Below are 24,871 nucleotides of genomic sequence, written 5' to 3' on the forward strand. Positions count from 1 at the left end.
CTATTACTCTTGTCATGTAATATTTGTATCATTAAGCTCGTACACTCACACACACACCCTCTCGTTCTCCAAAACCATACCATGTCTATCATTTTGTATTTATATCAATGTGTAAAAGATCCCATATTATATTATCACCAAGTAATTTACGCGTGTCTCCAGGTGTTGTGTGTACTACAAGTAGGCGATATTATACAAAGGGAATGTGATCGTGTGAATAGGATGGGCTTTTAGATGGTCAATGAGAATATATATATAAAAAGCACATCGATGACGTGGTTGTGTATGTGAGTGCCGATGAAATGGATGAAAAGAGCTTATACGTTGGGGAATGTTGCTTCTTGTCTCTATCGATGTTGGAGATCGGCGAGATCGGGTTTGTAATAGCCTGCAGGATCGGTTGTTGGGGGCTGTTGCTGATATTGCTGGTGATCATAGTAGTATGCAGCATTGGGATCCGCATATTGTTGACCAGTATATCCCATTACAGGTGATGTCATGCCTGCAGCACCAGCTGCTGCAGTGGGATTAGCATATGGATCATGATAATAACCACCTTGAGCGGCAGCAGCATTCATATCTTGATGATCCTGATAATAGTACTGCTGATCTTGCTGGTAGTAATTGGATGGATGGCCTTCGTAGTAAGCAGTGGCAGCATGATTATCCATGTGTGGCGATGATGATGCAGCTGCAGCTGCTGCTCCCATACCCGCACCAGCACCCATTGCAGCAGCTGTTGTGGTTGTAGGCAATACAGGTGATGACATTGGTGGTGTACCACGATGATGGGGATAATCCGTTTCAGACATGCCAAAGTCTTGGTAGTCGTTCTTGTTTGGCTTTCGGGATTTCTTAGTACAACCACCACGTCTATTGATAAATGTAATCAAGCCGCCAAGTAGGGCAATACCAACTGTGGAAAAATGAAACGAGAACATGTCAATATGGGTTGTTCACGAGTGGATAACCAGATATGGTAGATTCATTAAGGTACATTACCTACACCACCGACAACGGCACCAGCTACAGTGCCTACAGGGACATCATTATCACCACCATCATCCTTCTTCTTTGCACTATCGCTTGATGACTCTGAAGCGCTAGATGTGGCTGACCCAGTTTTCGAAGCATCATCGCTGGTTGTCGAATCACCATTGCTGGTTGTAGGTTTATCCGATTCCTTGCTCTTATTAGCATCATTTGATGAGCTGGGTGCTGGCTTATCATTGTTATTTGAGGATGTAGGTTGTGTTGGGTTGTTGGTGGTAGCAGGTTTGTTTTCGGATGAGGAAGGTTGTTCAACAGGGGGATTAGACGAAGTTGCAGGTGATGGATTTTGCGTAGTAGGAGTTGGCTCAGGTTGTTGGCTCGATTGTTCTGGCGGCTTGTTATCAGCTGTTGTTGTTGGTTCGGGTGCTTGTGTGGTTGCAGGTGGTTGTTGTGAATCACTTTCTTGTGGTGGTGGGTCTGCTGAAGGTAGTTGAGAGCCGCCTCCAGAAGGATCAGCACCGCCACCTACTTCTTGTGGATACACGAGGACGACAACGTGAAGAACGATAAGGAAGATCAAGAGCCAACGCATCAAGGAATGTAAAAGGGTGGTAACAATGGATGAATGATAATAGTGAACGGTATGGGAACAAAGAAAAGGAAGAAGAAAGAGGAGGGTGCATTTTCATTGTTGTAATTGAATCAATAGACGCACAGAAACCTTGGAAAAATATCGTATGGCCCAATCAAGGCAATGAGGTTATTTTTTACTTCGCTGTGTCACTGACGCCATTTTTAGAGAGGAGAGAAAACACAACGTCAAAGGAAAGAAAGACCTGATCTGGGTTCCATCCAATGTATTGCACCGCCTCACAAAGCAATATGGGGTTCATATAAGATGGATTAAGGGTTACGATAAAAAGAGATTGCATGCTTCTACAACGTATCTAATCTCTCTGTTGTACACACATTAGGCAACACCAAAAGTACATTGACATGTTCCTTCACTGCAGACCTTGACATAATTGCGTTTCATGCTAACGGCATTCATGATGGATATTGGCCTGGCAGTTTTCGGTATAGTACCACGTGCACATGCTTATCAAATCACCAATGTAGGACATGCCTTTGTACCCCTTTTCCCCATCCACATTCACACTCCTCCTCTCCACCATTTTCTCGATGTTGGATATATAAATTACCGCTACTTTTATCTACCTTTACCCCTTGCAACCATCAAGAGCAGTAGTGATTTCTTCAAATTCATATGCATGCAGCTCACAGTAAAGCAGTTTAAACGTACCCAAGATGCCATACCATTGCTTTTGCCTTTATTGTGTCGACTCTATTTAGGGCTAACAGACTAAGAAAACAATAAGAATGGGGACGAGTGAGAGTTGAGACAGGAGACAAGGTTGAATACGATGATGATGATATGAGCGGTGTAAATGGTTCATCAAATGACCGGCAATGCAATTGAAACGCTTGCGGGATACATACCTTTTTTCTCACTGGTTCTTTTTCCTCCTTCAACTAATACTATACACTATGCATTTCCATCGCAAAAAAGAGCCACGCATGGTTCGAGGACATCGGGAACAATCGGTTCTCTTGACGCAAACTGAATTACAGGATTTACGAGGTTGGCATTGTCAAAAAGAAAGTCTGCAGGCAAAGTGTACTTATGCAAGGTATTAGCTCGACAACGGACGTTTGAAGGTGCTTATTGGCGTACTGCTCTTGCAGCATTTTCGACCGGGTTGCTCATTCTCAAGGTGTTCACTCGTGAATTCTACAAGATTGGCATTACGTTCTTTGTGTTTGGGTTGGCCATGTTGGCTATTGCTGTTTGGAGGCGGCGAACGGCAGGCGATGTATTCGACCTTAGTATACCTTTCAAAACAAGTGGCGACTGGGTCATTCTCACCACAGCAGTAACCATGGCGACGTACATTGTGCTCTTGGTCTTATTACTCAAGCTATGATATGTACTTTTTTCGCCATCACTTTTACAAATATCATGTTGTTTACCCCTTCCTGTAGCCACATCAACGCCATTCTCCATTATCCCACTCCCCCTTGTCGAATCGTTCATATAGTTGCATTAAAAGGAGAGAATGAAGCATTCTTTTTTTGTGCCGCTAGTCGATCATGTGGATGAGTACTACTCGATGGATGATATGTTGTCAATGCATATTGACTTGCATCTTATTGTAATTTCAGTGCAGGCTGTAGTGAAGTGTAGGATTGGATAAAGAACATTTCTTTATTGATGGAGGAAAATAGATCATTACAAATGCAAAGTGCTAGTAGCAATAAGAAAAAAAAAGTTGATACTTGTATATAGAGAATGAATGTACGGTGGCAGTGATTGGCAGCCTATTACTGCCTTGTGGATGACATGGATCCCTTCAGTGGTCGGTGTCCATATTTTAGCTCCACCAGCAATCGCAAATTCTTTACCTGTTGTTTTCATACCATGAACGACTCTACAAAGGAATCTATCTGGAAGGTGCGAATTAGCCATGACACTATTGCTCTCTTTTCAATGTACTCATCGTCTCTCGCAATTGCCATAGGTTATCGACTTTTCCAAGCAAGTCTTGCACTGGGGTTTCATTCCCGTCGTCATTTACCTTGGCATGACCCGTAGCAACCCCAAGCCCTCGTTGCTCAAGTAAGTATATGATACAAATGGTGTCGCTGATATCATGGATACTTACATATCCTTATTCTTGAAATAGGCTCATTAGTCCTCTTGCTTAAAAGTAAACAACAACACCCACACTTCGTATAATAAAAGCAAACCCGCCTGTACAGCTATACACAATGGGGGAAAATATGCGAGCGCAAACATCTTGTTCATTTGGCATGTGGATACACGGCACGACAATTCATATGCGAGAAAAGCTAGTGGGAACGGATGGCTCGATGTAAGTGTTGGGATGATCCATTGACTACAGTCTTCATGTAGTCTACAGTGTTGAGTTATAGCAATGAAAATATGGAAAACGCAGCACAAATGTAGTAGACATGCTTTGAAAACAACTATACAGCTATGCAAACGCTTGACAACGAATGCAACTTCAGGTGGATTCGCTTACACGTCGCATCACAACATAAAGACCGCCTTTTGCTCAACCTTCTACTCAATCATAAGCTACGATCGTTGCCGGGATGCAAAGCACAAGATGTAATTTACTATTGTAATCAGCGATTGCTCGAATATGCTTAGCAACGATGTTGATTTCTATCCTGAACTCTGAATCGGCATGTTTCATAGGAACGATCGTTGGTACTTTCAAATCTCATCAGGGACATCAATAGACAGAGAGCACATAGCCTTTCATCTGAAGATCCGATCCAACCGAAGCAATTACCCCACCATCCCACCATAACTCAAGTAGATCATCCTTATTCAAATAAAGTTTTCCAGATACCAAAGACTGTATTGACTCTGCATTGTATTGGAATTGACTTCACTGACGTGCTAGCGTGTGCGTGTCGTGTTGGTAATACAAATGCACTTTTGTGTATAGGATCTATCGTGGTAATAGTTGTAATCGATCATGACTTGAGCTCTAGCGAGGAGGTGTCAAATATCTTGCACTTGTTCTTGAAGACTTGTAGGGAACGAGCACGAACAATATCCTCAACCACCAATTCATTCGCGATCATGCGACGCTGTTGGCATGGATACGCCGTTAATAAAATCCATCCGCTATTATTCCTCCACATCATCGCTTACCTTGGTCTCATCCGAGAATAAGCTGGATTGCGTATCATAGTCATCAGGATCTTCTTCGAGTAACTTGGTCTTCTTGGCGATTTGCTCATCCATCACCTACCAATGCATTTAATATGACATAGTAACATCTTCTAAACCTTGCGCCCTTACCTTGAGGCAGTAGTCTACAGCCTCCTCGCGCTTCTTGTATGAATCCGCAAGCTGAGCAAAGAACTCACCACATGCCTTTTCAGAATGAGTATCGGTGGTGTTGAGACGAGGGATAATATTATCGTCAACGCGACGAAGCTCCTTCATGATATCTACACACCCAATTCAAAGATTCCCATGAGTTAGCTCCCTGCATGCAATGCATATGTCGAGAACAGCAATGAATATACCTTTGAAGAAAGAGAGGTTGTAACATGTGTTTGCATTCAGCTTCTTCTCAGCCATTGTTGTTTTGTTTGGAAGAAAGAAAAAAGGAAAGCCGTGTTTGTCCACCCTCGTCTCAGGCGGTCTTGCTGAATATCAATGTTGGCCCACAAGGCATTTGTCACCTCACCTCACCATATTATGCACTCTTCATACCATCATACGCCTTACTGCCCATTGACAACATTTGTTAAGTGCCCTGCCTTACATTCACACATAGGTAATAGCATCATATTTAATTGAGCAGAATGATATATGAATGGGTTCTTGGATGCATCCTTCTAAATACCATCGAGATATGAGGAGACTTCATCAAGCAACATCTTGCCACGGGAAAGGTAAACCACGTTTGTCTGTGCCATTGTTGTGAATATCGTGATCATTGTTGTATCGGAAGAAGGCAATCTGCAGGCATCACATAATCAAATCACGAGCTACAAGCTACGGCCGGTTCGATCTCTTGAGAAAGCACTGGAAGATTCTTGCATGACCAGTTCGTCGATCCTAACAAGGAAGACCATCACATTCGCAGCTTACCCCGGCTCATGGTTCGCATTCATTCTTCCCAGCAAGAAGTAATGATCCCTCACCCATCCATTCCGCAAAGAGTAATCACCAACAGATATATCACGAGAAGAGCTTGTATCAATGTGTACTGATGATGTCCAAAAGATACAGGCTGGGAGTCGAACCCAAAGAGGTGATGGTGCCCCAAGTTGCACTACCTGATCAAAGAAACCTATTCGATCCATTATTAACACACACATACAATAAACGCCCTTTTTTCATTGTTTGTTTCATTGCACTTGCCTTTCCATATACATAAAGACCCGTTGTTGTTGGTTACTGGAAACCGAAAACCATGGTGTAGTGTTGTTGAGCCGAAACAAAACGCCAAACCAACCAACGTCTTGAAACCAGACTTGCCCTCTATACAAGCTGACGCGTCAATGGAACAAGTTGTGCTGCAACATTGGACTCTGAATGTACCTGTTGACACCAAGCATGGAGCGGGAATAGCAACGACATCGCCATGGCTACCACGCCCACTCCCTGACAATGCATGTTCAGAACTATGTTAATGCCTCACAAACAACAAGAGCACTCTTTACCTTGATCGGGATGTCATGAATGGGATCAAAGTAGGAGGGAGAAAGAGAAAGCGTTGTCTCAAGTCGTGAAGCTACCGTCCCCCAAGTTTAAATCCCCCTACTGCTGTTACACTGAGGCCACTCAATGACCCCACATACACCATCCACCCATCATGATCATCACCACTCTCACGATAGACAATAGATACACGTAAATAAAAGAAATGATCCTCACGTATAGCAAAAGGGTGTGTGTCATTTTACACTTTAAATGATAATGATGATCTAACAACAGTCATTGCCTTTATACTACCAGGTTAGTCCGAATCAAGAAAGTTCAATGATGGGCATGCTGGGCTGGAGCAGGACAATCGTTCACGTGCATTGGATTGGGCAACAAAGGTGAATGGAAGGGATGGGCTATTAGCTGCCAATTTACAATTAACTTTGCAAAATGATCTTTCTCATATTGGATGATGTTTTGTGTTTGAGCGTAACTCAACCAAATCCACTCGGATCAAGAAAGTTGAAGGATGGACATGATGGGCTGGAGAAGATGAGTCGTTCACATGCATTGGATTGGGCAAGAATGATGATTGGGAGGAATGGGCTATCAAGTGGCAGTTTACAAATAACTTACCGAGTTGATTCTTCTGATATTGGATGATGGGCATGCTGGGCTGGATCAGGACAATCGTTCGTATGCATTAGATTGGACAACAATGGAGAATGGGAGGACTAAGGTTATTAGCTGGCATTTTGAACTATTCCTAAATAGTGTACAAGAATCATGCATCGCCTGTGCTGAATGACTCAAGTTACACAAATACGCCCTCTGCATCTTTTGCTCTATTAGTCATGCTACTTTACATTAAACAAAGACCACCTCTCATATAGCATCACGCTTACAAACATAAAGGTGTCTGTGTCTCCAAACTTTACAATCAAACGTGGGTTTTTTATTAGAGCAATGTGCTCGGCTTGGCCAACAGCACCTTGTGTGAAAGTTTCACGATCAAGCTTGCCAATCCCAGATTTCGCAATGTCGCCACCAGCCAAACTGGATCCGGGGGTCAACCTCTTCGACGACGACGACCAAAAAATATTTTTTGGGCTGTTTGCGACATTGAACGTGAAACTTTCACACAAGGTGCTGTTTGCCAAGCCGAGCACATTGCTCTAATAAAAACCCCACGTTTCATTGTAAAGTTTGGAGATACAGGCACCTTTATGTTTGTAAGCGTGATGCTATATGAGAAGTGGTCTTTGTTCATTGTCAAGTAGGTGGACCCTGGCAGAGCATAAGATGCAGAGGGACCTCTTTGTGTAACTCAGCTAAAAAGTCAGGACTTCAGGGACAATGCATGATAGGTACGCAACCCTCACTTTTGTGTCATACATTGGCAGCTAATAGCCACTGTTGTGCATTCCCAACTTTTGTGCATTCTATTGTAGGTGGACGATGCTCCTGCTCTAGACATTCATTTCCATGATTAAAGTAGGTTGATCCGAGCTGATTTGGTTGAGTTACGCTCACACAAGATTACATCGGTTGAGCTACATCGAGCGTGCTTTATGTCCAGAGTGATGTAATCTCTCTTTGACCGCAGCTCAGTCAAATCAGCTCGGATCAAGCTACTTTAATCATGGAAATGAATGTCTGGAGCAGGGGCATCGTTCCCATGCAGTGGATCTCGCAACAATGATGATTGGATAAAAGTGGCCGTTAGCTAGCAATACACGCCTGTTCCTAGATGATCCATAAAGTAATTATACATTGACCCTTTCATTCATGCAAACGTAGCTGTGTTACACAACACGACCCTCTGCATCTTTTGCTCTGTCAGGGTCAAGCTACTTTACATTAAACAAAGACCACTTCTCATATAGCATCACGCTTACAAACATAAAGGTGCCTGTATCTCCAAACTTTACAATGAAACGTGGGGTTTTTATTAGAGCAATGTGCTCGGCTTGGCAAACAGCACCTTGTGTGAAAGTTTCACGTTCAATGTCGCAAACAGCCCAAAAAATATTTTTTGGTCGTCGTCGTCGAAGAGGTTGACCCCCGGATCCAGTTTGGCTGGTGGCGACATTGCGAAATCTGGGATTGGCCACGATGGACTTCATAGTTTGACACAAGATCGCTTTCACCCCGCCGGGCAACACGGTTCTATTAAAGGCCCCACGTTTGATTGTAAAGTTTAGAGATACAAGCACCTTTATGTTTTACATATGCTGTAAGCGTGATGCTATATGAAAAGAGGTCTTTGTTCATTGTCAACTAGTATGACTCTGATAGTCGAAAGTCGCCCAGGGACTCGCTTGTGTACAGTAATAAAACCGAGAGGGGCAGGGCTTGAAGGATCCTTATTGGTGGAGTGTGCATGACTGACACTTTCCCCTATAGTAAGGTCCGCCTATGGTGAAACTTTTTCGGATGAACCATGGTATGAATAACTAGCCAAAGTGATCAGTGCATCCAAGACTATGGGCGGTAATGGTATGGTTTGTCTCCAGGGTTCGTTCTCATACAAGGCTATGCATACAAGGCTACACATACAAGGTAGCGCATGCTGATAGTTCTCATAGGTGAGCATATGCATTTACTCGTGCCACATTGTACAGTATCAGAGCTCGCTCGCTCTTAGACGTAATGACTCAAGCCTACAATGACCAGCTTTTGTAACAAGCACTATTGTTGGGTACCATTACTATGGATTTATTATCTTCGAAATACAAGCATCTATTTGCACATGTATACAATCCGTTGTTGCCACTGCCTATCGTCTATCAGTATATGAATAAGGAAGTTTTAATGATTGTAATATGACATAATATGAAAAAAAGGAACAAAAGCATCTCGATACAATAAGGTAGGTAATCCAATCTCGCCTTCCAGCCTTCAAATTTCTATCCTGCCCTTCATTCCAAAAGCCAACCAGTGGACCACATAGGATCAGCGGGAGTCATTGTGTCATTGCATTGTTGGTTGATGCCGTCATAAGTATCTTCATCCGTGATTGCAAACTACTTGCTGTGCGTATTTTGACTTCAACATTCCAAGATCGTCCATGGCGGCAAACCGCCCTTTGCCAAAGATACAAGCCCTCTTACCCATGGCATCCAATCCATCATCATCCTCAACCGTATCCACGTGACATGATCCATCTTCCCTGCTGGCGACGTGCTAAACAACCAAAACGACATTTCAGGATCTTGCAAATTCAATATGTTGGTTGAAAAGTGCCACGTTATCGCTGCTGATATGCTTCCTTTCCATCCGGATGTTGGTCTACCTCTTCCTTGGTCATTTTCATTGCATCTCAACCAAGCGAAGGTTCCTTGTATTGCAGGCACTTGATAGTTGATATGGCATCATCCATTGGAATCCGTATGCACCAACCAAGTTGCTACGCGTAATAAAGCTGCTTGTACACAATGGGCTATCTGCTGTCCACGCAAAAGGGCTGAAAGGCAGGTTGCTGCAAGTAACGTGAGACAACGGTGACCTTGCTAATAGCAGCTGCTGTCACGTTTGGTTGTAGTATACGAGTGTGCAAGAGCGTGTGTTGTAGTAAAGTGACAACATTGTGAACGTTGTTTGAGACAATGCAGTAAATACTTTGCTAATGGCAACTGTTGGAATGCATGCTGCTACGTTTAATTGTGGTCGAGGATTGTACAAGAGAAGATGAAGTGTCAAGAGACTCGTGTGTTGTAGAAGAGTGGCAAGAAGGCTGTGTACACTCCTTGCACTTGCCATTCAAACCAAAACAATCGGATCAAGGCAATTGTAGGATCGACATGATGCAGTGAAGCAGGACAATTGTTCGCAGTGGTGGTAGCTGTACTTGAATGGGGCAATAGTTGAGAATGGGGAGGAGGAGACAAGAGGTTGTGGGAGTGGAAGAAGTGGAAATTAAATAGGTCGGACACCTCTTGTATAAATGCATGAACACTTTACATCAATCCTTGTTATTGTGATTGCCCCTCTCGAACCTGAATCTTTTCACACAGGTGCTCTTGGTCATGCTGATCCCGTTGATCTAAAAACGACCTCATCCTTCATTATAAAAATTGGAATGGGAGGGTACTATGTGGGATTTACTATGTAAGCCGGAAATCGCGTCTGTGCCTGGATTCATGATTTATCGAAACACTATGAATTACCTTGGGATTCTCCATTTCAAACATGAAACTTTGGCAGATGGTTCGCTGGGACATGGTCATCAACACTATTCAAAGAGAAACCACACGCTTCATCATGAAAGTTTGAAACGGGAGCGACGATGATGACCGGGCGGGAACTTAAGTAGGGTGGACGGTCCATAACCTTGAGATTGCTCATCTCGAACTTCGTATTTTCACACAAGGCGCTTTCGACCACACCGAGCAATATCGTTCTCATATAGATCCCACACTTGATTGTAAAACTTTTGAGATACGGGCGTCTTTATGTTTTACCTATGCTGTAAGCATGATGGAGCTGCTTCTTCCTAATGGATGGTGTCGCGGGCACTATAAGCAAGGTGACAAGAGCTGGTTGAAATGCCACATGGTGGCAACACGCACGCTTTTACTAGTTGCTGTACAAATGGATGATGGTGAAGGTGTGTAAGTAAACAACACTCAATAATGAAGACATCTCAAAATATGTGTACGTCGAAAGGTGGTTCTATATCACGTTTGGATGTACGAGGTGGAGCTGCATAAACGAACAACAATCAAATTCGATTTGATGCGCACGGACATCATGCTTGGTGACACTTCTCTCCCCACAGTGACATATATTGATTGGTCACCTGTATTGATGAAGGATCACTTTTTCTTCTAAGGTCAATCCACTCTTTATTGTATCAGGAAAGGCATATACTTCTTACAAGGCCGACAACCGAACCACCCTTATTGTTATTCCATCTAAGCTACGTTCATCCACAAGCAAGCAACAAGGGAATAAGCTAGCAAAGTCCAAGCGTGGTTAGGGGTAATGAACGATCCTATAATTCGTCTACTATACCTACTTCACCACCAACATTGCCTTCATCATCGTACACAGTCGCCGTGGTTGTGAGAACCATCCAAGGCATAAATAATAGAAAAAATGGGATCTTTCTTGGTTCCTTTTTGGTGCCACTCATCAAGCATCATCATCTTGGCAAGAGAGCAGCAACCCATGCTTTGATTTGCATACATACCGTTTGCTTGCATCTTAACGAAAGTCCATGTATCCACTTCTTCCCATTATTCGTTTATAGTCATCCATACCTTCTGACGCCTGACATGTTGTACGTAACTAAATCGAACCCTTCCGTTTGTCGCGTGAAGGGAAGCTCACCGTATGTACGTGTCGATGTATTTGGGATGGCTCCAACTACCACTCTGTCTGATGATAAGAATGCAGAGACAATGTGATGCCACGTTAAGGAAGGTAAGCTATCCCATCCCTTTCTTTGATGACCCTAAAATTCCTCTCACAAGCCAAATAAACGTCATTGAAATGGTCCCAGTATTATATGCACGATACATAAGAAATGTTGACACTTCCATCCATAATACAAAATCCAATCAACCACTATTCCCATCCACTGGTAAAAACACGTTTATGATTTCGGATCAGATGCATGTGTATTCAAATGTGTATATGTTGTTGCGTGAGTGTGCGAGATTGTGTGTGTGTTGATATTTTAAAACAAGATCTTTGGATCTTCAGCGTTTCTCGATTGTGGAAGAGAGAGAAAACGGGATAATTTACTGGAAGGACTTGACGTGGTTGTCACAAATGTCACGAAGCTTGCCTTCAAGATCCTTGGAAAGGACACCTTGGGTGCGGATCTCTTCAAGGACATCCTTGTGCTCAGATTGGATGTGGCTGATAAAGTCCTTTTCCCAGTCGACGATCTTGTTGACGGGGAGCTTATCGAGGAAACCGTTGACACCAGCAAAGACAATAGGAACCTGAACTTGGATAGCCAAGGGGTGGTATTGGGGTTGCTTGAGCAATTCAGTCAAACGAGCACCACGGTTGAGCAAGAATTGGGTGGAAGCATCCAAATCGGAACCGAATTGGGCGAAAGCAGCAACTTCACGGTATTGAGCCAAGAAAAGCTTAAGGGAACCAGCAACTTGCTTCATAGCCTTAGTTTGGGCAGCGGAACCGACACGAGAAACGGACAAACCAACGTTAATGGCAGGACGAATACCCTTGAAGAAAAGTTCGGCTTCCAAGAAAATTTGACCATCGGTAATGGAAATGACGTTGGTAGGAATGTAAGCGGACACATCACCACCTTGAGTCTCACTATGATGATATGCAACAAAGATTGATTAATACATGTTACTTTTTAAAACACGTGTATTCCCCATTGATCCTTTTCTTTTCAACTTACATGATGGGCAAAGCGGTCATGGAACCATAGCCAAAGTCCTTGTTCATCTTGGCAGCACGCTCCAACAAACGGGAGTGGAGGTAGAAGACATCACCAGGGTAAGCTTCACGACCAGGGGGACGACGAAGCAAAAGGGACATTTGACGATAGGCAACAGCTTGCTTGGACAAATCATCATAGATGATCAAAGAGTGCTTGCCATTGTCACGGAACCATTCACCGAAAGCGGCACCAGAGAAAGGAGCAAGGTATTGAAGAGGAGCGGCTTCAGAAGCAGTAGCAGCAACAACGGTGGTGTACTTCATGGCATCATGTTCTTCAAGAGTGCTGACAAGTTGGGCAACAGTGGAACGCTTTTGACCAACGGCGACGTAGATACAGTAAAGCTTCTTGGCCTCATCAGAGCCATTGTTCCAGTTCTTTTGGTTAAGAATGGCTTCAAGGGCAACAGCGGTCTTGCCGGTTTGACGATCACCAATGATCAATTCACGTTGACCACGACCAATAGGCACCATGGAGTCAACAGACTTGATACCAGTTTGCATAGGCTCGTTGACAGAGTGACGGGGCAAGATACCAGGAGCCTTGACTTGGACACGGGAGCGGCCAACAGTCTCAAGGGGACCCTTACCATCAATGGGGTTACCAAGGGCATCAACAACACGACCAAGGACACCAGGACCAACAGGGACATCAACAATGGCACCAGTACGCTTGACAGTGTCACCTTCCTTGATCAAACGATCGTTACCGAAAACGACAATACCAACGTTGTCAGGTTCCAAGTTAAGGGCCATACCCTAATAATCAAATACAATGTAAGTTTCCTTCCTCATCTCTATGATCCAATTACTATCTTTTCATGTACATACCTTAAGGCCGCTGGAGAATTCAACCATTTCTTCAGCTTGGCAGTTCTTCAAGCCGTAAACACGAGCAATACCATCACCAATGGACAAGACACGACCAGTCTCTTGAAGGTTGGCTTCAGATTCGGCACCAAGAATGCGTTGCTCAAGAACAGAGGAGACTTCAGAAGTAGAAGCCTTGGCAGTAGCATAGCTTCTGAAAGCACCAAGACCAACCTACAATCAAAGACGTCCATGAGCGAAAGTGTCATTCGAAAGAGCTGCAAGGAAAACGCGTTCAAGTGGTTCATGGTGGATTTGACGTCGCATTGTTGAGAAAAGGGACAAGGCTAATGTACTCACAGCAGGTGCGTTCTTAGTAAGAAGATGGGGGCGTGCCACGCGAACGGCGTTTCTCAACATTGTGTATAAGGAATGAAGGAGACGAATACAAGAACAAGGCAAATTTCGCTCTAAGGCTGTTTTGCACGGTGACTGCCGAATACCGCCAATACTAGGGTCGCCCCTGCTCGGTTATGCCACCCACTGCCCATCATGTGCTTGAATTACTTCTACAAGACACTTGCCACATGCCAACACGATTAGCTTATTTTATCATCAGTTACACATTGCATCTGACACACATATACATAGCCATGATAATAAAATCATATCCTATTCATTCACATCTCAACAACGGTTGCCATGATACACCCACCCTATTTATGCATCCCATGGCAATGCCCACGTGGCTACTGGTTTTAAATAAACCGCAATAATGAGAATTTCCTTAAGCGAGAGAAAGAAAATAACGATAGAAGGTATATGTACAAAGACAACTATCATTGTGGGAAACCGGAGCTTGCAATTCCATCCGCAGCAGTATCATCACACATTTCTTGTTTTTCTTGTTGAACTGTAGTCTTACAACAACCTATTCATGCATGTTGTGGAAATGCCTTTTTGCCGTACCCATGATCCCAAGTCAATATGATATGCACACACACAACCCACCTACCCCTCGTGATGGATTGGATGTATTGCTAACATGGTTGCAGCTTTGAGATAAGTCAAAGGGGGAAAGATAAGGATTGAAAGAAAGGGAGTTTTATGCAGGCCATAGCATCTCCTACAATTTTGACACATGTATGATATACCGGGAATGTTAGCTTTTGATGCTGGAAAGCAAGTACATTCTTCTAATTGTTTCGGCGCCATGCGCCGGTGAAATGAGAACAATCAGCCTCGTGCCCTGGTAAACCACGGTCTTTTCCAAACACGGGTAAACTAGCAAACCGAATTGAAGCTATGATTGATGATAATGGGCGGCCCGGTGCCGATCGTCACAAAGGCCGAAAACTCAACTTTTTTTTACCCGAGAGGGTTTCTAGTGCATCTCCACCTTCCTTTCTTCTTTTTTTCCACTCTTCTCTCTCACTCACATACCATGAACGTATTCCGTTTCAAGTCAAACTCTGCTGCAAACGTTAACAATAGCGAGCCCAAAGTGGTCGATAATGGACCAGTGACGCACGAGCCCATCCTTACCCCGCCAGCTGACTATAGCCCCAGCCTACCACCAGCATTGGATGAGTCGCAGCAGCAAAAGCTTGACCAATTGCGAGAGTATATTGAAGGCATCATGCTTCCCAAGGATCATGAATATTACCCGAGTGAGAGAGGTTTTGTCACTGATGGCACCTTGAAGCGCTATATGCGAGCACGTAAATGGGATTATGAGGTAACAATAACAACCTCGATTTGGTCATGCACGCTGAATCCCAAGCTTTGTACCTATACTCATGCGGTAAAATAGGCGGCAAAAAACATGTTGGAGAATACCATCAAGTGGCGTCGTGATTATCGCCCAGACGAGTTGGATCCTGAATACATTAAGCCAGAGGTAAAAAGCAAGGGGTTAGGAGATAAAATGAGTGTGTGCGGTGCGTGAGATTTTGGCGGCAAGTTGTAAATTGGGAGTCAACTCAACGTCATGTTTATGCTCATATAGGCTGAAACGGGTAAAATGTACTTTGATGGTTTCGACAATGCTGGTCGTCCCATTTGGATCATGCGACCCCGACTTCAAAACTCCAAGGACAACGAGCGCCAAGTCAAGCACATTGTCTATTGCTTGGAACGTGGCATCCGTCTTATGCCTGCCAAGGTTGAAAACATTGCTATCATCGTTGACTTCAAGGATTCTGCTTATGCACACAACCCAAGTGTGGCTACATGCAAAAAGTTCTTGGATATCCTCAGCAATCATTATCCTGAAAGACTCGGCATTGCGTTTGTTGTTAAATGTAAGTGACTTTGGGCGTTTGTAGGAATAAAAATGGGTTGCTGGTTCAAAAGCGTATGCTCATAATTTGTTTGCTTGTTAGCCCCATGGTTCTTCTTCACCACATTCAAGCTCATCTCGCCTTTTATGGATCCTGTCACCAAAGCAAAGATCAAGTTTGTATACGATGATGAAAAGCGTACCAAAGATGATACCAAGGGCTTGAAGAATGAATGGGTGCACATTGGTGATTACATCCCCAAGAACATGCTTGAATGCGAGTATGGTGGTGATTACAACTTTAAATACGACATTGAATCGTACTGGAGGGCGCTTTTGGAAAAAACCGGCAACCCCTACAAGGTCATCGAATATCATTAAACGCACATACAAAATCATATCCATGGGATATTGCATTCATCGATGTAACTCATACACCAGCCACTCGATTTCTTTGTCTCTCTCTCTCTTTGCATACAACAACAACAACAACAACAACCCCCACTTTTGATCGTACCAGCTATTTATGTACACACAATCCTCTTCTCAATCTCCTTTTTTCTACCTCTTTCTTCATTCTATCGATCGGGCCTATGGCAGGTCCTTGCCTTATCGAGACATCTTCCTTCTTGCTTACCCATCCCCTTTTTTGTTCTCGCTCATTTCTTCACTAGAATACATGCAGCTGCATATTAGAAACGTTTGCATCAATCAGCTGGAGGAGGATGGTAATGGTTTTGAGGCATTTGTCAATATATGGACATCATACCTGCTCTATGGGCTGCGAATGACATCATTGATAGCATAACCTTACATGTCACGTTTATTCGAAAAGTCAAACTAGGGTGATGCACACTAGCACGGACCATAGCCAAACAGGGTTAAGGGCTGTATCGTATACACAAAATGCCATGGCTTGTTCACAATGAGACATCCCTTCTCATACACGTTGTCGACGAGCTACTATTGGGCAGAACTTGACGTCATTAATACATGCTTGATTTATGTAAGGAATGAATGGCGCCATCACGTAATGGTAGAGCTCATTGTCCAAAGGACACATGGCAGGCAAACTTGATGGATTGGATTTACAATCATACACACACCAAGCTTTGTATTAAGATATGATGTTGTGTTATTACGACCCATTTCATGTTACCATGGCAACCACTACTATTCCATCCATGCACATAATTTACCGTTTTCTGGCAAATCTGCGCTGTATACACGAGATCAATCAAAAAATTTGATATATTGGAATTCCATTGAGCTTATTTTGATAATATGTACGCGTGGTACGGCAGGCTGTGTGTCAGAGTCAAAGGAAAAAAGAACGTGTATGGTAAAAGACATGTCGCTTTTATCCCAAGTAGGAAAATGACAGTAGCACTGTACCTGGTAAACGGCTACGTTACCGTGACACAAGACTATATTGCGCTGACCGGGTATACCACTACTTCCGCTCCTCAATAAAAGGCGGGCATCTTGATCATTATCATTTGATTACAGGTTGTATTTACCACCACCATCACCACCACCTTTCCTTTCATTTATCAATTGAACGTTTACCCCCTTCCATTCTTTACATGATTGCAAAGTATCTTGCCATTGCCCTCGCTGTGGCAGCACCAATGGCGAACGCTGCCGAGTATTGGGAATCCTGGTCCTCCAAGGTGGATCCTACCAAAATCACTCTTCCTAAGATCAAGCAAACCACCTCGCATGATGAAACCACACAATGTACAGCGTACGATGCATCTAGCTCCTTTGAATTCGATCCCAAGGAATGGCCAACCACATGGGAAGTAGCCACTAGCAATGGCATGGACAAGAGTGCCGAATTTACTGCGTTGTACAAGTCAATCCCTTGGAAATCGATGCCTGATATCCCAGTGCGTCAATTGACACCTGATGGTGGCGTCAACATGACCGGCTATAATCCTGAAGATCCCGATTGCTGGTGGTCAGCTACTACATGCACCAAGCCAAAGCATAAGGGTATCAATGCTGATATCTATCATTGCCCTGAACCAGAAACTTGGGGTTTGACTTTTGATGATGGCCCTAATTGCTCTCACAATGCGTTCTATGACTTTTTGCAGCAAGACATGAAGCTCAAGGCAACCATGTTTTACATCGGATCCAACGTAATTAATTGGCCTTATGGTGCTATGCGTGGTGTCAAGGATGGTCATCATATCGCCCAACACACTTGGTCTCACCAAATGATGACTACTTTGAGTAACGAAGAAGTACTTGCTGAACTCTATTACACCCAAAAGGCCATTAAGATGGTAACTGGTATTACGCCTCGTCATTGGCGACCTGTAAGTGATCATAGTAATGTATCATTTGAAACGTATACTAACATCAACTCCATCATTGGGATATAGGCCTTTGGTGATGTTGATGATCGTGTTCGTTGGATTGCCACTCAATTGAACTTGACCACTATCCTTTGGGATCTCGATACCGATGATTGGGCTGCTGGTGCTGAAGAACCCATGTCCACTGTCAAGAAGCATTATGAAGATTTCATCAAGATGGGCAAGAATGGCACCTATGCCAAGCATGGCAACATTGTTCTTCAGCATGAAATTGATGCTACGACCATGAATCTCGCTATGGAGTATCTTCCCAAGATCAAAAAGAATTACAAGCATGTTGTTGATGTTGCCACGTGCATGAACATCACTCATCCCTACATGGAAAAGACCGTGACCTTCCCCACATTTGCCAAGGCTACCAATACATCATCCACCAACAGCACTTCCTCTAAGAAGAACCCATCATCAAGTTCCTTGTCACATGAATCATCGAGCACAGCAACATCAGTTTCCAACAAAGCTTCCTCGAGCAAAGAAGATGAAGAATCATCAGCTTCGATGACATCTCCCGAGAATATCATTTTGGCTGCAGCTGCAGTTTTGTCAGCGTTGCTCGTTTGAATGTTGTAATAATAAACGACTTATCACCCCCATCCTAATCATCATTCGTATGCTGTCAATCGTTTGTTGCTGATGATGCTTTCGTCGTATCACTCTTATTCTCAAAAGATTGCATCACAAAGTCGAGTCGATTCATATGTCAAAACAGTATTTGGGAGCCAAAAGTGTTCAACTTTTTTTTATAAAAGAGAGGACAACATGGGATGAGCGAATGAGATGTGTACTTTAGACGACGGTACCAGCAGCAGAGGCGATACGGGGCCACAAATCAGCACATTCCTTGGCAACGGGACCAGTGATGGCGGAACCCTTCATTTCACCCTTGGGCTATAGTATATAAAAAGAGTTGAGTATCATATCATAGCAACCATGTATCCAAGGAAACTTACGTTGACAATGACACCGGCGTTATCCTCAAAGTAAAGGAAGACACCATCGCGACGGCGCCAGGCACGACGTTGACGGACAACGACAGCAGGCATGACTAGAATGAGTAGGTATGTTAGAGATAGCTTATGATTGGTAGGATGCTATTTACCCTTCTTTCTCAATTCAGGCTTGCCCTTCTTGACGGAAGCGACAATCATGTCACCAGCGCCAGCAGCAGGAAGACGATTCAAGTGACCCTTGATGTTGCGGACGGCAATAACGTAGAGGTTCTTGGCACCACTGTTATCAGCGCAGTTCATGACAGCGCCAGTGGGCAAACCGAGAGTCATGCGGTACTTGGTGCCGGAAATGCTAACTGTTGTTGAGGGATAATAAAAGAGGTGTTAATCGATGTTCATCTTGATCGTAATTCATCCATCCATTCATCTATTCATCCATTCATTCATCCATTCATCCACCCTCTCCTCCTTTCGATATTGGAAATGATTACTTGCCCTTTGGCATGATGAGTTGTCGGGAAAAAAGAGAGAAGGAGCTTACAACTTGGAGGTCGTACTGCACAAGTCGGTCGCGAGAACCAGCACACGTCCGCAATTAGCCAATAATAGAAGCGGTATCTTAAAGCCAGAGTGTAATACGCACATACACGCGTTGCTCTCTCTCCTCTGTTTCTTTCACCCTCTCCCACACATATACAATGGACTTGGAGGAACGTGCAAAACTCAATCTCACCGTCCTTAAACGACACGACCCTTCCATCAGCGACATTTGCGACCAATCACCCCATGCTGTTGTTTATAAATTCATAAGAGACAAGAACGGTTGGGTAAGTATCCCATTCCTCTCATCGACTGGGATCGCCTTATTTATCTCTTGTGCAGGACAAGATGGGAATGGAAGGTGTCTTATTCTTAGTGCATAGGTAACTATCCTTTTATCATGATGGTCTTGGATACTGAACAATGGGCCTTTTCATTCATAGAGACACGTCACCGAAATACGCATTATGCATACTTAATCGGATCAGCATGGATAACTTTTGGCTATATTTAAGCGACATTGTGGATATCAGTTTGAATGAGGAATTTGTCATGTGCCAGACGAGTGAAGGTTCGAGATTTTAAGGAAAAGAGGTGGCTACTATCTCCTTTTGGCGTTTGCCCTAACATGTTGGTGGCATATGCTAGGCAAGGCATGCGGTTTATGGTTATTTGAAGAGAAGGACAGGCAAAGATTTGTGGATCGTATATTGCAGTAAGTATCCTTTGATCCAATTACTATGTATGATTGATTGCTTTATGCCGGTATCCTAGGTTACGCAAACAAGAACAAGACCAAGTCGACATTCTCAAGTTTTTCGGAAGGGCAACAACGATTACACCACAATCACCAGCAAATGAACCAAAACCCGAGAATCAGCAACAGCAACATGCATCGGAACTATTGAAGTTATTGCAACCCAACAAGGCAACAGATGATCAAGGTGTGAAGCAACAACAACAAATGCCACAACCACCTCAACCACCCATGAATCATAGCAACAATCATTATTCACAACCACCGCCAATGATGTTTGGTGGACATCCTCCTCCACCTCCTCCACCACCATCACAGCCTTACCATCATCATCCTCATCCTCATCATCCTTATCCTAATCCTATGGAAGATATGGCAGCTGCAGCAGCACATGTTAATGAGTATCCAATGATGTATCCACAGCATCAATCATCGCCTATGCGTCCTCCACCACCGCCAACTCAACCTCCACCACCTCCTACATCTTCCACTGCTGATGGTGAATTAGCCAAATCACTATTCCCTGGTTCATCGCTTCATCCAGCTGCTGCTGCATCTCCACAAAAGACTGCTTCACTTTTACAAGCTCTTCAAGGAGGTGGCTCGAATGGTCCTGTGCCTGTTTCATCCACATCATCACCTCGTAACTCGCCATATCTTTTGGGTAATCGTCCTTGGCCATCACCTGCTGGTGCTGCTGCTGTGGGTGGTAATTATTCATCGCCTCTAAGCAATGCTCCACCATTGACATCGCAACAAGTTATGGATTTGACGCAAACTGAATTGGATCGTCGTATGCAAGAAGGACAACCTACACTTTCCAAGCCTGAATTTATTCAACAATTCTTGAACATGGTCAAGGTAAATGTCCCATAAAAGAGAGTGAAGGTTCATTCCACTAAAGATATGATATAGAACGATCCATCCTTCCTAGATACTTTATATGATCGCTATCGAAATGACAGACCATCCACCACCACCACCAACAAGGGCAAGCAAATCCCATTACGGTACCCCCAATAAACATGAACAGCGTGTCTTGATCTATGAGGAATTGTTTTATGACGACAAAACAGGGGGTGGGAGGAAAGGAAGGAAGGGTTGGGTATATCTAAGGGTTCATTCTTCAGTGACATTGTGTAATTGACGTGTTGATGCAAGTCGCCATTCGATCACAAATTGCTCTAATGTCTTTGCTGCAATAGGACCACCATTGTGTGCTACCAATCTTTCTGGTTCCTCGCATCGACCGGATAAAGTAGCTGCCTCTTCTATAGCTTCACCCCAATATCCAGCTTCGAAATCCTCTCGCTTTAGTTCAACAGCGCTGCCTTGATCTTGCATTAACTTGAGAAGTCCATATTCTTCAATAAATTGTGGTCGTGGAACGTATACAAAAGGTGTGCCATGTCCAATACATTCGCTGCATGTGCCATATCCAAGTTTCCCAAGGACAACGTCGGCTGCATTGGTCAAGTCCGGTACATAAGCATCACGTGATGCACGATAAAAGTTGCGGGGCAATTCAACGCCATCAGGAGCACAGCAAACGATACAAATCCATCCTTGAGGAAGTGGATCCACCCATCCACCTTTACCTAATGCTTGACCACCAAAAGACAAAAGAAGGATCTTGTGTGTCTCGTATACTGACGATGGAATCCCCAATCCTTCCAGTACTTGTTTCCGCTCATGCCGATACTTGCGAAAGACTAAGGGTATATCCACAATGCGACGTTCCATAAGACGCTTCTTATCACTGGTGACTACGTTGGATGCACTTGTACATGGTAGCTGCATCTTGCCATTGACAACGCCTTTTCGGACAGGAAATGATCCAGTAATTGGGGTGCGGGGTACCAGGTTCTCGGTGTCGTCAAATGATGGGATGCGAATGGCACCTGGTAGACGTATCAGCAAGTCGGCACATTGATAATCCAAGATCGTTTTTTCCACCATTTCTCGGATCTCCTTATCCAATTCGTCTCCTTCACATAGTCCATTGTACACCTCATCGAAAGTGAAATTACTTGCTATGGCAGCAGGAATACCTGCCATGGCAGCTGCCGCACTAGATGATGATTGGAAACGAATGTATCAATAAACCTGCATATATCCATCTATGTCCAATTGTAACTTACCAAGGAAGGAAAGGAGCATCACACACAACACAATCTGCTCCCACTTGTTTGAGCCATTCTACTTCAGCCTCCAAGGTCTCTGGTCGTCGCTCCAGGAAGAGTCGTAGGTTGCTTATCGTTTGGTGACGATCCACAGTATAAGCAAGAGGTTGCACCACGCCAGCATCGATATCAGCTTGTCGGTATATGGCACCCACCTCCATCACGCCTTGAAAGATGAAATCGGAAGCATTGGAAATGACGTGGACAGTGTGCTTTGCTGGAAGAGCAAGAATGTCGGTAATGATCTGGTTGGCCCGTGTGGCATGTCCCCATCCTTTTATTCTACATTAGCTTGAGGAGTGCGTTGAATAAAAAAGGACTAGGGCTTACCATGGCCTGATACATAAAAGCAAAAGACAAAGGGTCTAGTGGTGTTCTCTAGGGTGTCTATAGTAAGCCTCGCCATCGCTCGTGGCCAAACGTTAGGTTATAATATTGGGTAGTAAAGAGAGGAAAAGAAAGAGAGCAAGTTCTATTAATAAAATGCTTTGAGGGCGAATAACGGTTCCCTTTCTTTCAAGGTGACACAAGCTGTCGATCCAAAAGAGTCCAATATCCCAATTTCAGACAACATTTATTATGAGACAACATCAACCTTTTATCATCTAGAAATTCCATGCATTCACATTATCTTGATCCTTCGTATCCACCTCTTCTTGAATCTGCATTTGTACATAGGCCAGCTTATCAACCAGCGTCTTGAGTGCCATGGTCACAACTTCATCAGGTGATAATGATCCAACAGTCTACAACAACAGCACTCAGTCTCTTTGTCATCCGACTCTTTCTTTGTCTTACCTCTGCTTCAAAATAAAATCGATCGGGTTTTGCATTGTAATCAAAGGCTATTATTTGTTGTTTGAGTTAGACATTGCTATCCCTACGCCATCCACACATTTCCATTATACTTACGTGCTTCAGGATCGGGTGGATCTTCATACTTTGCATTGTGACTCAATGGCCTATATTATCCCATGATATGAATGACTCCCCTTCTTTTTTCAATCCTCCTCCTCCAATACTTACCATTCCTTTTCACTCTCCTCAAACCAATACTGGGTATGCCGCAGCTTATTGTAAGGATCATATTCGAAAGCCACACCACAGACCGGACTCCATTTAGCATGCTCCTTTGCTACTCCTTTCTTTGCAATACACTTGAGTTTAAGCTCGTGGCCCTTGCGTAACTTGGCTAGCAATACACCTGGGTCATCCTTATCTATTTCATCATGTATTTGTCAGCAATCGGCGCCTTCATGTCATTCTTGTTATCAACTGACCTTGTATAACAGGAACAAAGGATGGATTGGATGATATCAGATCTCGACTCGTGACGTATTTTGTTCGATCATCGGTACATTTGACATGCATTGTCAATTCAACAGAGCATTCAGGGCAGTATTGAGAGCAAGTACAATCCTAAACAAAGAACCCGTATCAGCATCATCCAATGCATAGATAAAATGAAAAAAGGGGCCTACTCTGGTGTATCTCAACTTTTCGACATCGCGACTATCGATAGGCACCATACCAAGTCGATGTGAAAGGAACTCGTCGGCAAGAACAGTTGTATTCGTCTCAAATTCGACCATATCGATGGCTAACATACCACAAAGAAAACAGCGTAAGGATGATATCCATATCTCATATGCTCGTATGGTCATTGCTAATACAGACCTACAGTCGGCACCTCTGCAATCATGACTCGACGTAACGCATTGGCAACACTAGGTCGAGGATGCATTAGTCAAAGACGATCTCTCGCTCTCTCCCATGATCCATACGCGTAATGCCACTGGTCCTCACCTTAAATCGGTATCACTTAGAATAAAAGAAATCTTGTCTCTTGTGAGGCTGTTGATGGTAATGTTGGGACCACCCAAGCTGCCGTATGCTCCTCCAAAATCCATATTAAGGTGCTGCTGAAGAAGAGGGTGGGTGGGTTGCCAAAGGAAAAGAAGCACTTGAAATCCCAGTCTACCTCAGCCAGTTGTTTTCAAATCGATAGCCAATCATATGCTTTGGTGCTTGAGACACATGCATTGCAGTGCACACTTTCTCGCTGGTGGCCAAAAGGCTGCTGTTGCTACCCCATATGCCCTAATAAAGATCGATGGATTGTTCGCTTTACTTTATTGTTCGTCGCATTACATTTGATTGTATGTTCGTTTTACCAATAATGCCTCTATCAAATGTTAAAGGGAGCATAAGTTATATGGGATCTAGAAACCATGGATCGAGCACGACTCTATATAGCCAACCTTTATATACGTGATGGGTGATTTCG

The 24,871-nt window shown here is 43.8% G+C and overlaps 11 protein-coding genes across 11 annotated transcripts; 5 read left to right on the plus strand and 6 right to left on the minus strand.

Moving 5' to 3' along the window:
- Positions 1–347: 347 nt before the first annotated feature.
- O0I10_003321 (uncharacterized protein) lies at positions 348–1,585 on the minus strand (the record flags this gene model as incomplete). The annotated part of the gene is made up of 2 exons (XM_058483392.1): positions 348–916; positions 1,003–1,585. 2 exons carry the CDS (start codon positions 1,583–1,585, stop codon positions 348–350), a joined length of 1,152 nt encoding a protein of 383 aa, XP_058346011.1.
- A 956-nt stretch (positions 1,586–2,541) lies between these two features.
- O0I10_003322 (uncharacterized protein) lies at positions 2,542–2,978 on the plus strand (the record flags this gene model as incomplete). The annotated part of the gene is made up of 2 exons (XM_058483393.1): positions 2,542–2,635; positions 2,692–2,978. The coding sequence occupies 2 exons, from the start codon at positions 2,542–2,544 to the stop codon at positions 2,976–2,978; spliced, it is 381 nt and encodes a 126-aa protein (XP_058346012.1).
- Positions 2,979–3,472: 494 nt separating this feature from the next.
- On the plus strand, positions 3,473–3,759 carry O0I10_003323 (uncharacterized protein; the record flags this gene model as incomplete). Its single annotated transcript, XM_058483394.1, has 3 exons — positions 3,473–3,505; positions 3,573–3,670; positions 3,738–3,759. 3 exons carry the CDS (start codon positions 3,473–3,475, stop codon positions 3,757–3,759), a joined length of 153 nt encoding a protein of 50 aa, XP_058346013.1.
- An 801-nt stretch (positions 3,760–4,560) lies between these two features.
- Positions 4,561–5,176, minus strand: O0I10_003324 (uncharacterized protein; the record flags this gene model as incomplete). The annotated part of the gene is made up of 4 exons (XM_058483395.1): positions 4,561–4,677; positions 4,742–4,837; positions 4,892–5,043; positions 5,122–5,176. The coding sequence occupies 4 exons, from the start codon at positions 5,174–5,176 to the stop codon at positions 4,561–4,563; spliced, it is 420 nt and encodes a 139-aa protein (XP_058346014.1).
- Positions 5,177–11,997: 6,821 nt separating this feature from the next.
- Positions 11,998–13,906, minus strand: O0I10_003325 (ATP synthase subunit alpha, mitochondrial; the record flags this gene model as incomplete). The annotated part of the gene is made up of 4 exons (XM_058483396.1): positions 11,998–12,547; positions 12,636–13,435; positions 13,508–13,720; positions 13,847–13,906. 4 exons carry the CDS (start codon positions 13,904–13,906, stop codon positions 11,998–12,000), a joined length of 1,623 nt encoding a protein of 540 aa, XP_058346015.1.
- A 1,024-nt stretch (positions 13,907–14,930) lies between these two features.
- Positions 14,931–16,148, plus strand: O0I10_003326 (uncharacterized protein; the record flags this gene model as incomplete). The annotated part of the gene is made up of 4 exons (XM_058483397.1): positions 14,931–15,224; positions 15,300–15,386; positions 15,495–15,789; positions 15,871–16,148. 4 exons carry the CDS (start codon positions 14,931–14,933, stop codon positions 16,146–16,148), a joined length of 954 nt encoding a protein of 317 aa, XP_058346016.1.
- A 1,205-nt stretch (positions 16,149–17,353) lies between these two features.
- Positions 17,354–18,715, plus strand: O0I10_003327 (uncharacterized protein; the record flags this gene model as incomplete). The annotated part of the gene is made up of 2 exons (XM_058483398.1): positions 17,354–18,094; positions 18,161–18,715. 2 exons carry the CDS (start codon positions 17,354–17,356, stop codon positions 18,713–18,715), a joined length of 1,296 nt encoding a protein of 431 aa, XP_058346017.1.
- A 225-nt stretch (positions 18,716–18,940) lies between these two features.
- Positions 18,941–19,434, minus strand: O0I10_003328 (60S ribosomal protein L23; the record flags this gene model as incomplete). Its single annotated transcript, XM_058483399.1, has 3 exons — positions 18,941–19,042; positions 19,105–19,199; positions 19,254–19,434. 3 exons carry the CDS (start codon positions 19,432–19,434, stop codon positions 18,941–18,943), a joined length of 378 nt encoding a protein of 125 aa, XP_058346018.1.
- A 368-nt stretch (positions 19,435–19,802) lies between these two features.
- O0I10_003329 (uncharacterized protein) lies at positions 19,803–21,424 on the plus strand (the record flags this gene model as incomplete). Its single annotated transcript, XM_058483400.1, has 6 exons — positions 19,803–19,931; positions 19,987–20,027; positions 20,088–20,215; positions 20,293–20,359; positions 20,419–21,262; positions 21,317–21,424. 6 exons carry the CDS (start codon positions 19,803–19,805, stop codon positions 21,422–21,424), a joined length of 1,317 nt encoding a protein of 438 aa, XP_058346019.1.
- Positions 21,425–21,520: 96 nt separating this feature from the next.
- On the minus strand, positions 21,521–22,990 carry O0I10_003330 (uncharacterized protein; the record flags this gene model as incomplete). The annotated part of the gene is made up of 3 exons (XM_058483401.1): positions 21,521–22,472; positions 22,543–22,858; positions 22,915–22,990. 3 exons carry the CDS (start codon positions 22,988–22,990, stop codon positions 21,521–21,523), a joined length of 1,344 nt encoding a protein of 447 aa, XP_058346020.1.
- Positions 22,991–23,189: 199 nt separating this feature from the next.
- O0I10_003331 (uncharacterized protein) lies at positions 23,190–24,494 on the minus strand (the record flags this gene model as incomplete). The annotated part of the gene is made up of 8 exons (XM_058483402.1): positions 23,190–23,330; positions 23,383–23,429; positions 23,497–23,546; positions 23,611–23,803; positions 23,865–24,003; positions 24,066–24,184; positions 24,262–24,311; positions 24,391–24,494. 8 exons carry the CDS (start codon positions 24,492–24,494, stop codon positions 23,190–23,192), a joined length of 843 nt encoding a protein of 280 aa, XP_058346021.1.
- Between the last annotated feature and the right edge of the window lie 377 nt (positions 24,495–24,871).

Source organism: Lichtheimia ornata (assembly GCF_029851405.1).
Source record: "Lichtheimia ornata isolate CBS 291.66 chromosome Unknown scaffold00010, whole genome shotgun sequence".
NCBI classification, from domain to species: Eukaryota; Fungi; Mucoromycota; class Mucoromycetes; order Mucorales; family Lichtheimiaceae; genus Lichtheimia; species Lichtheimia ornata.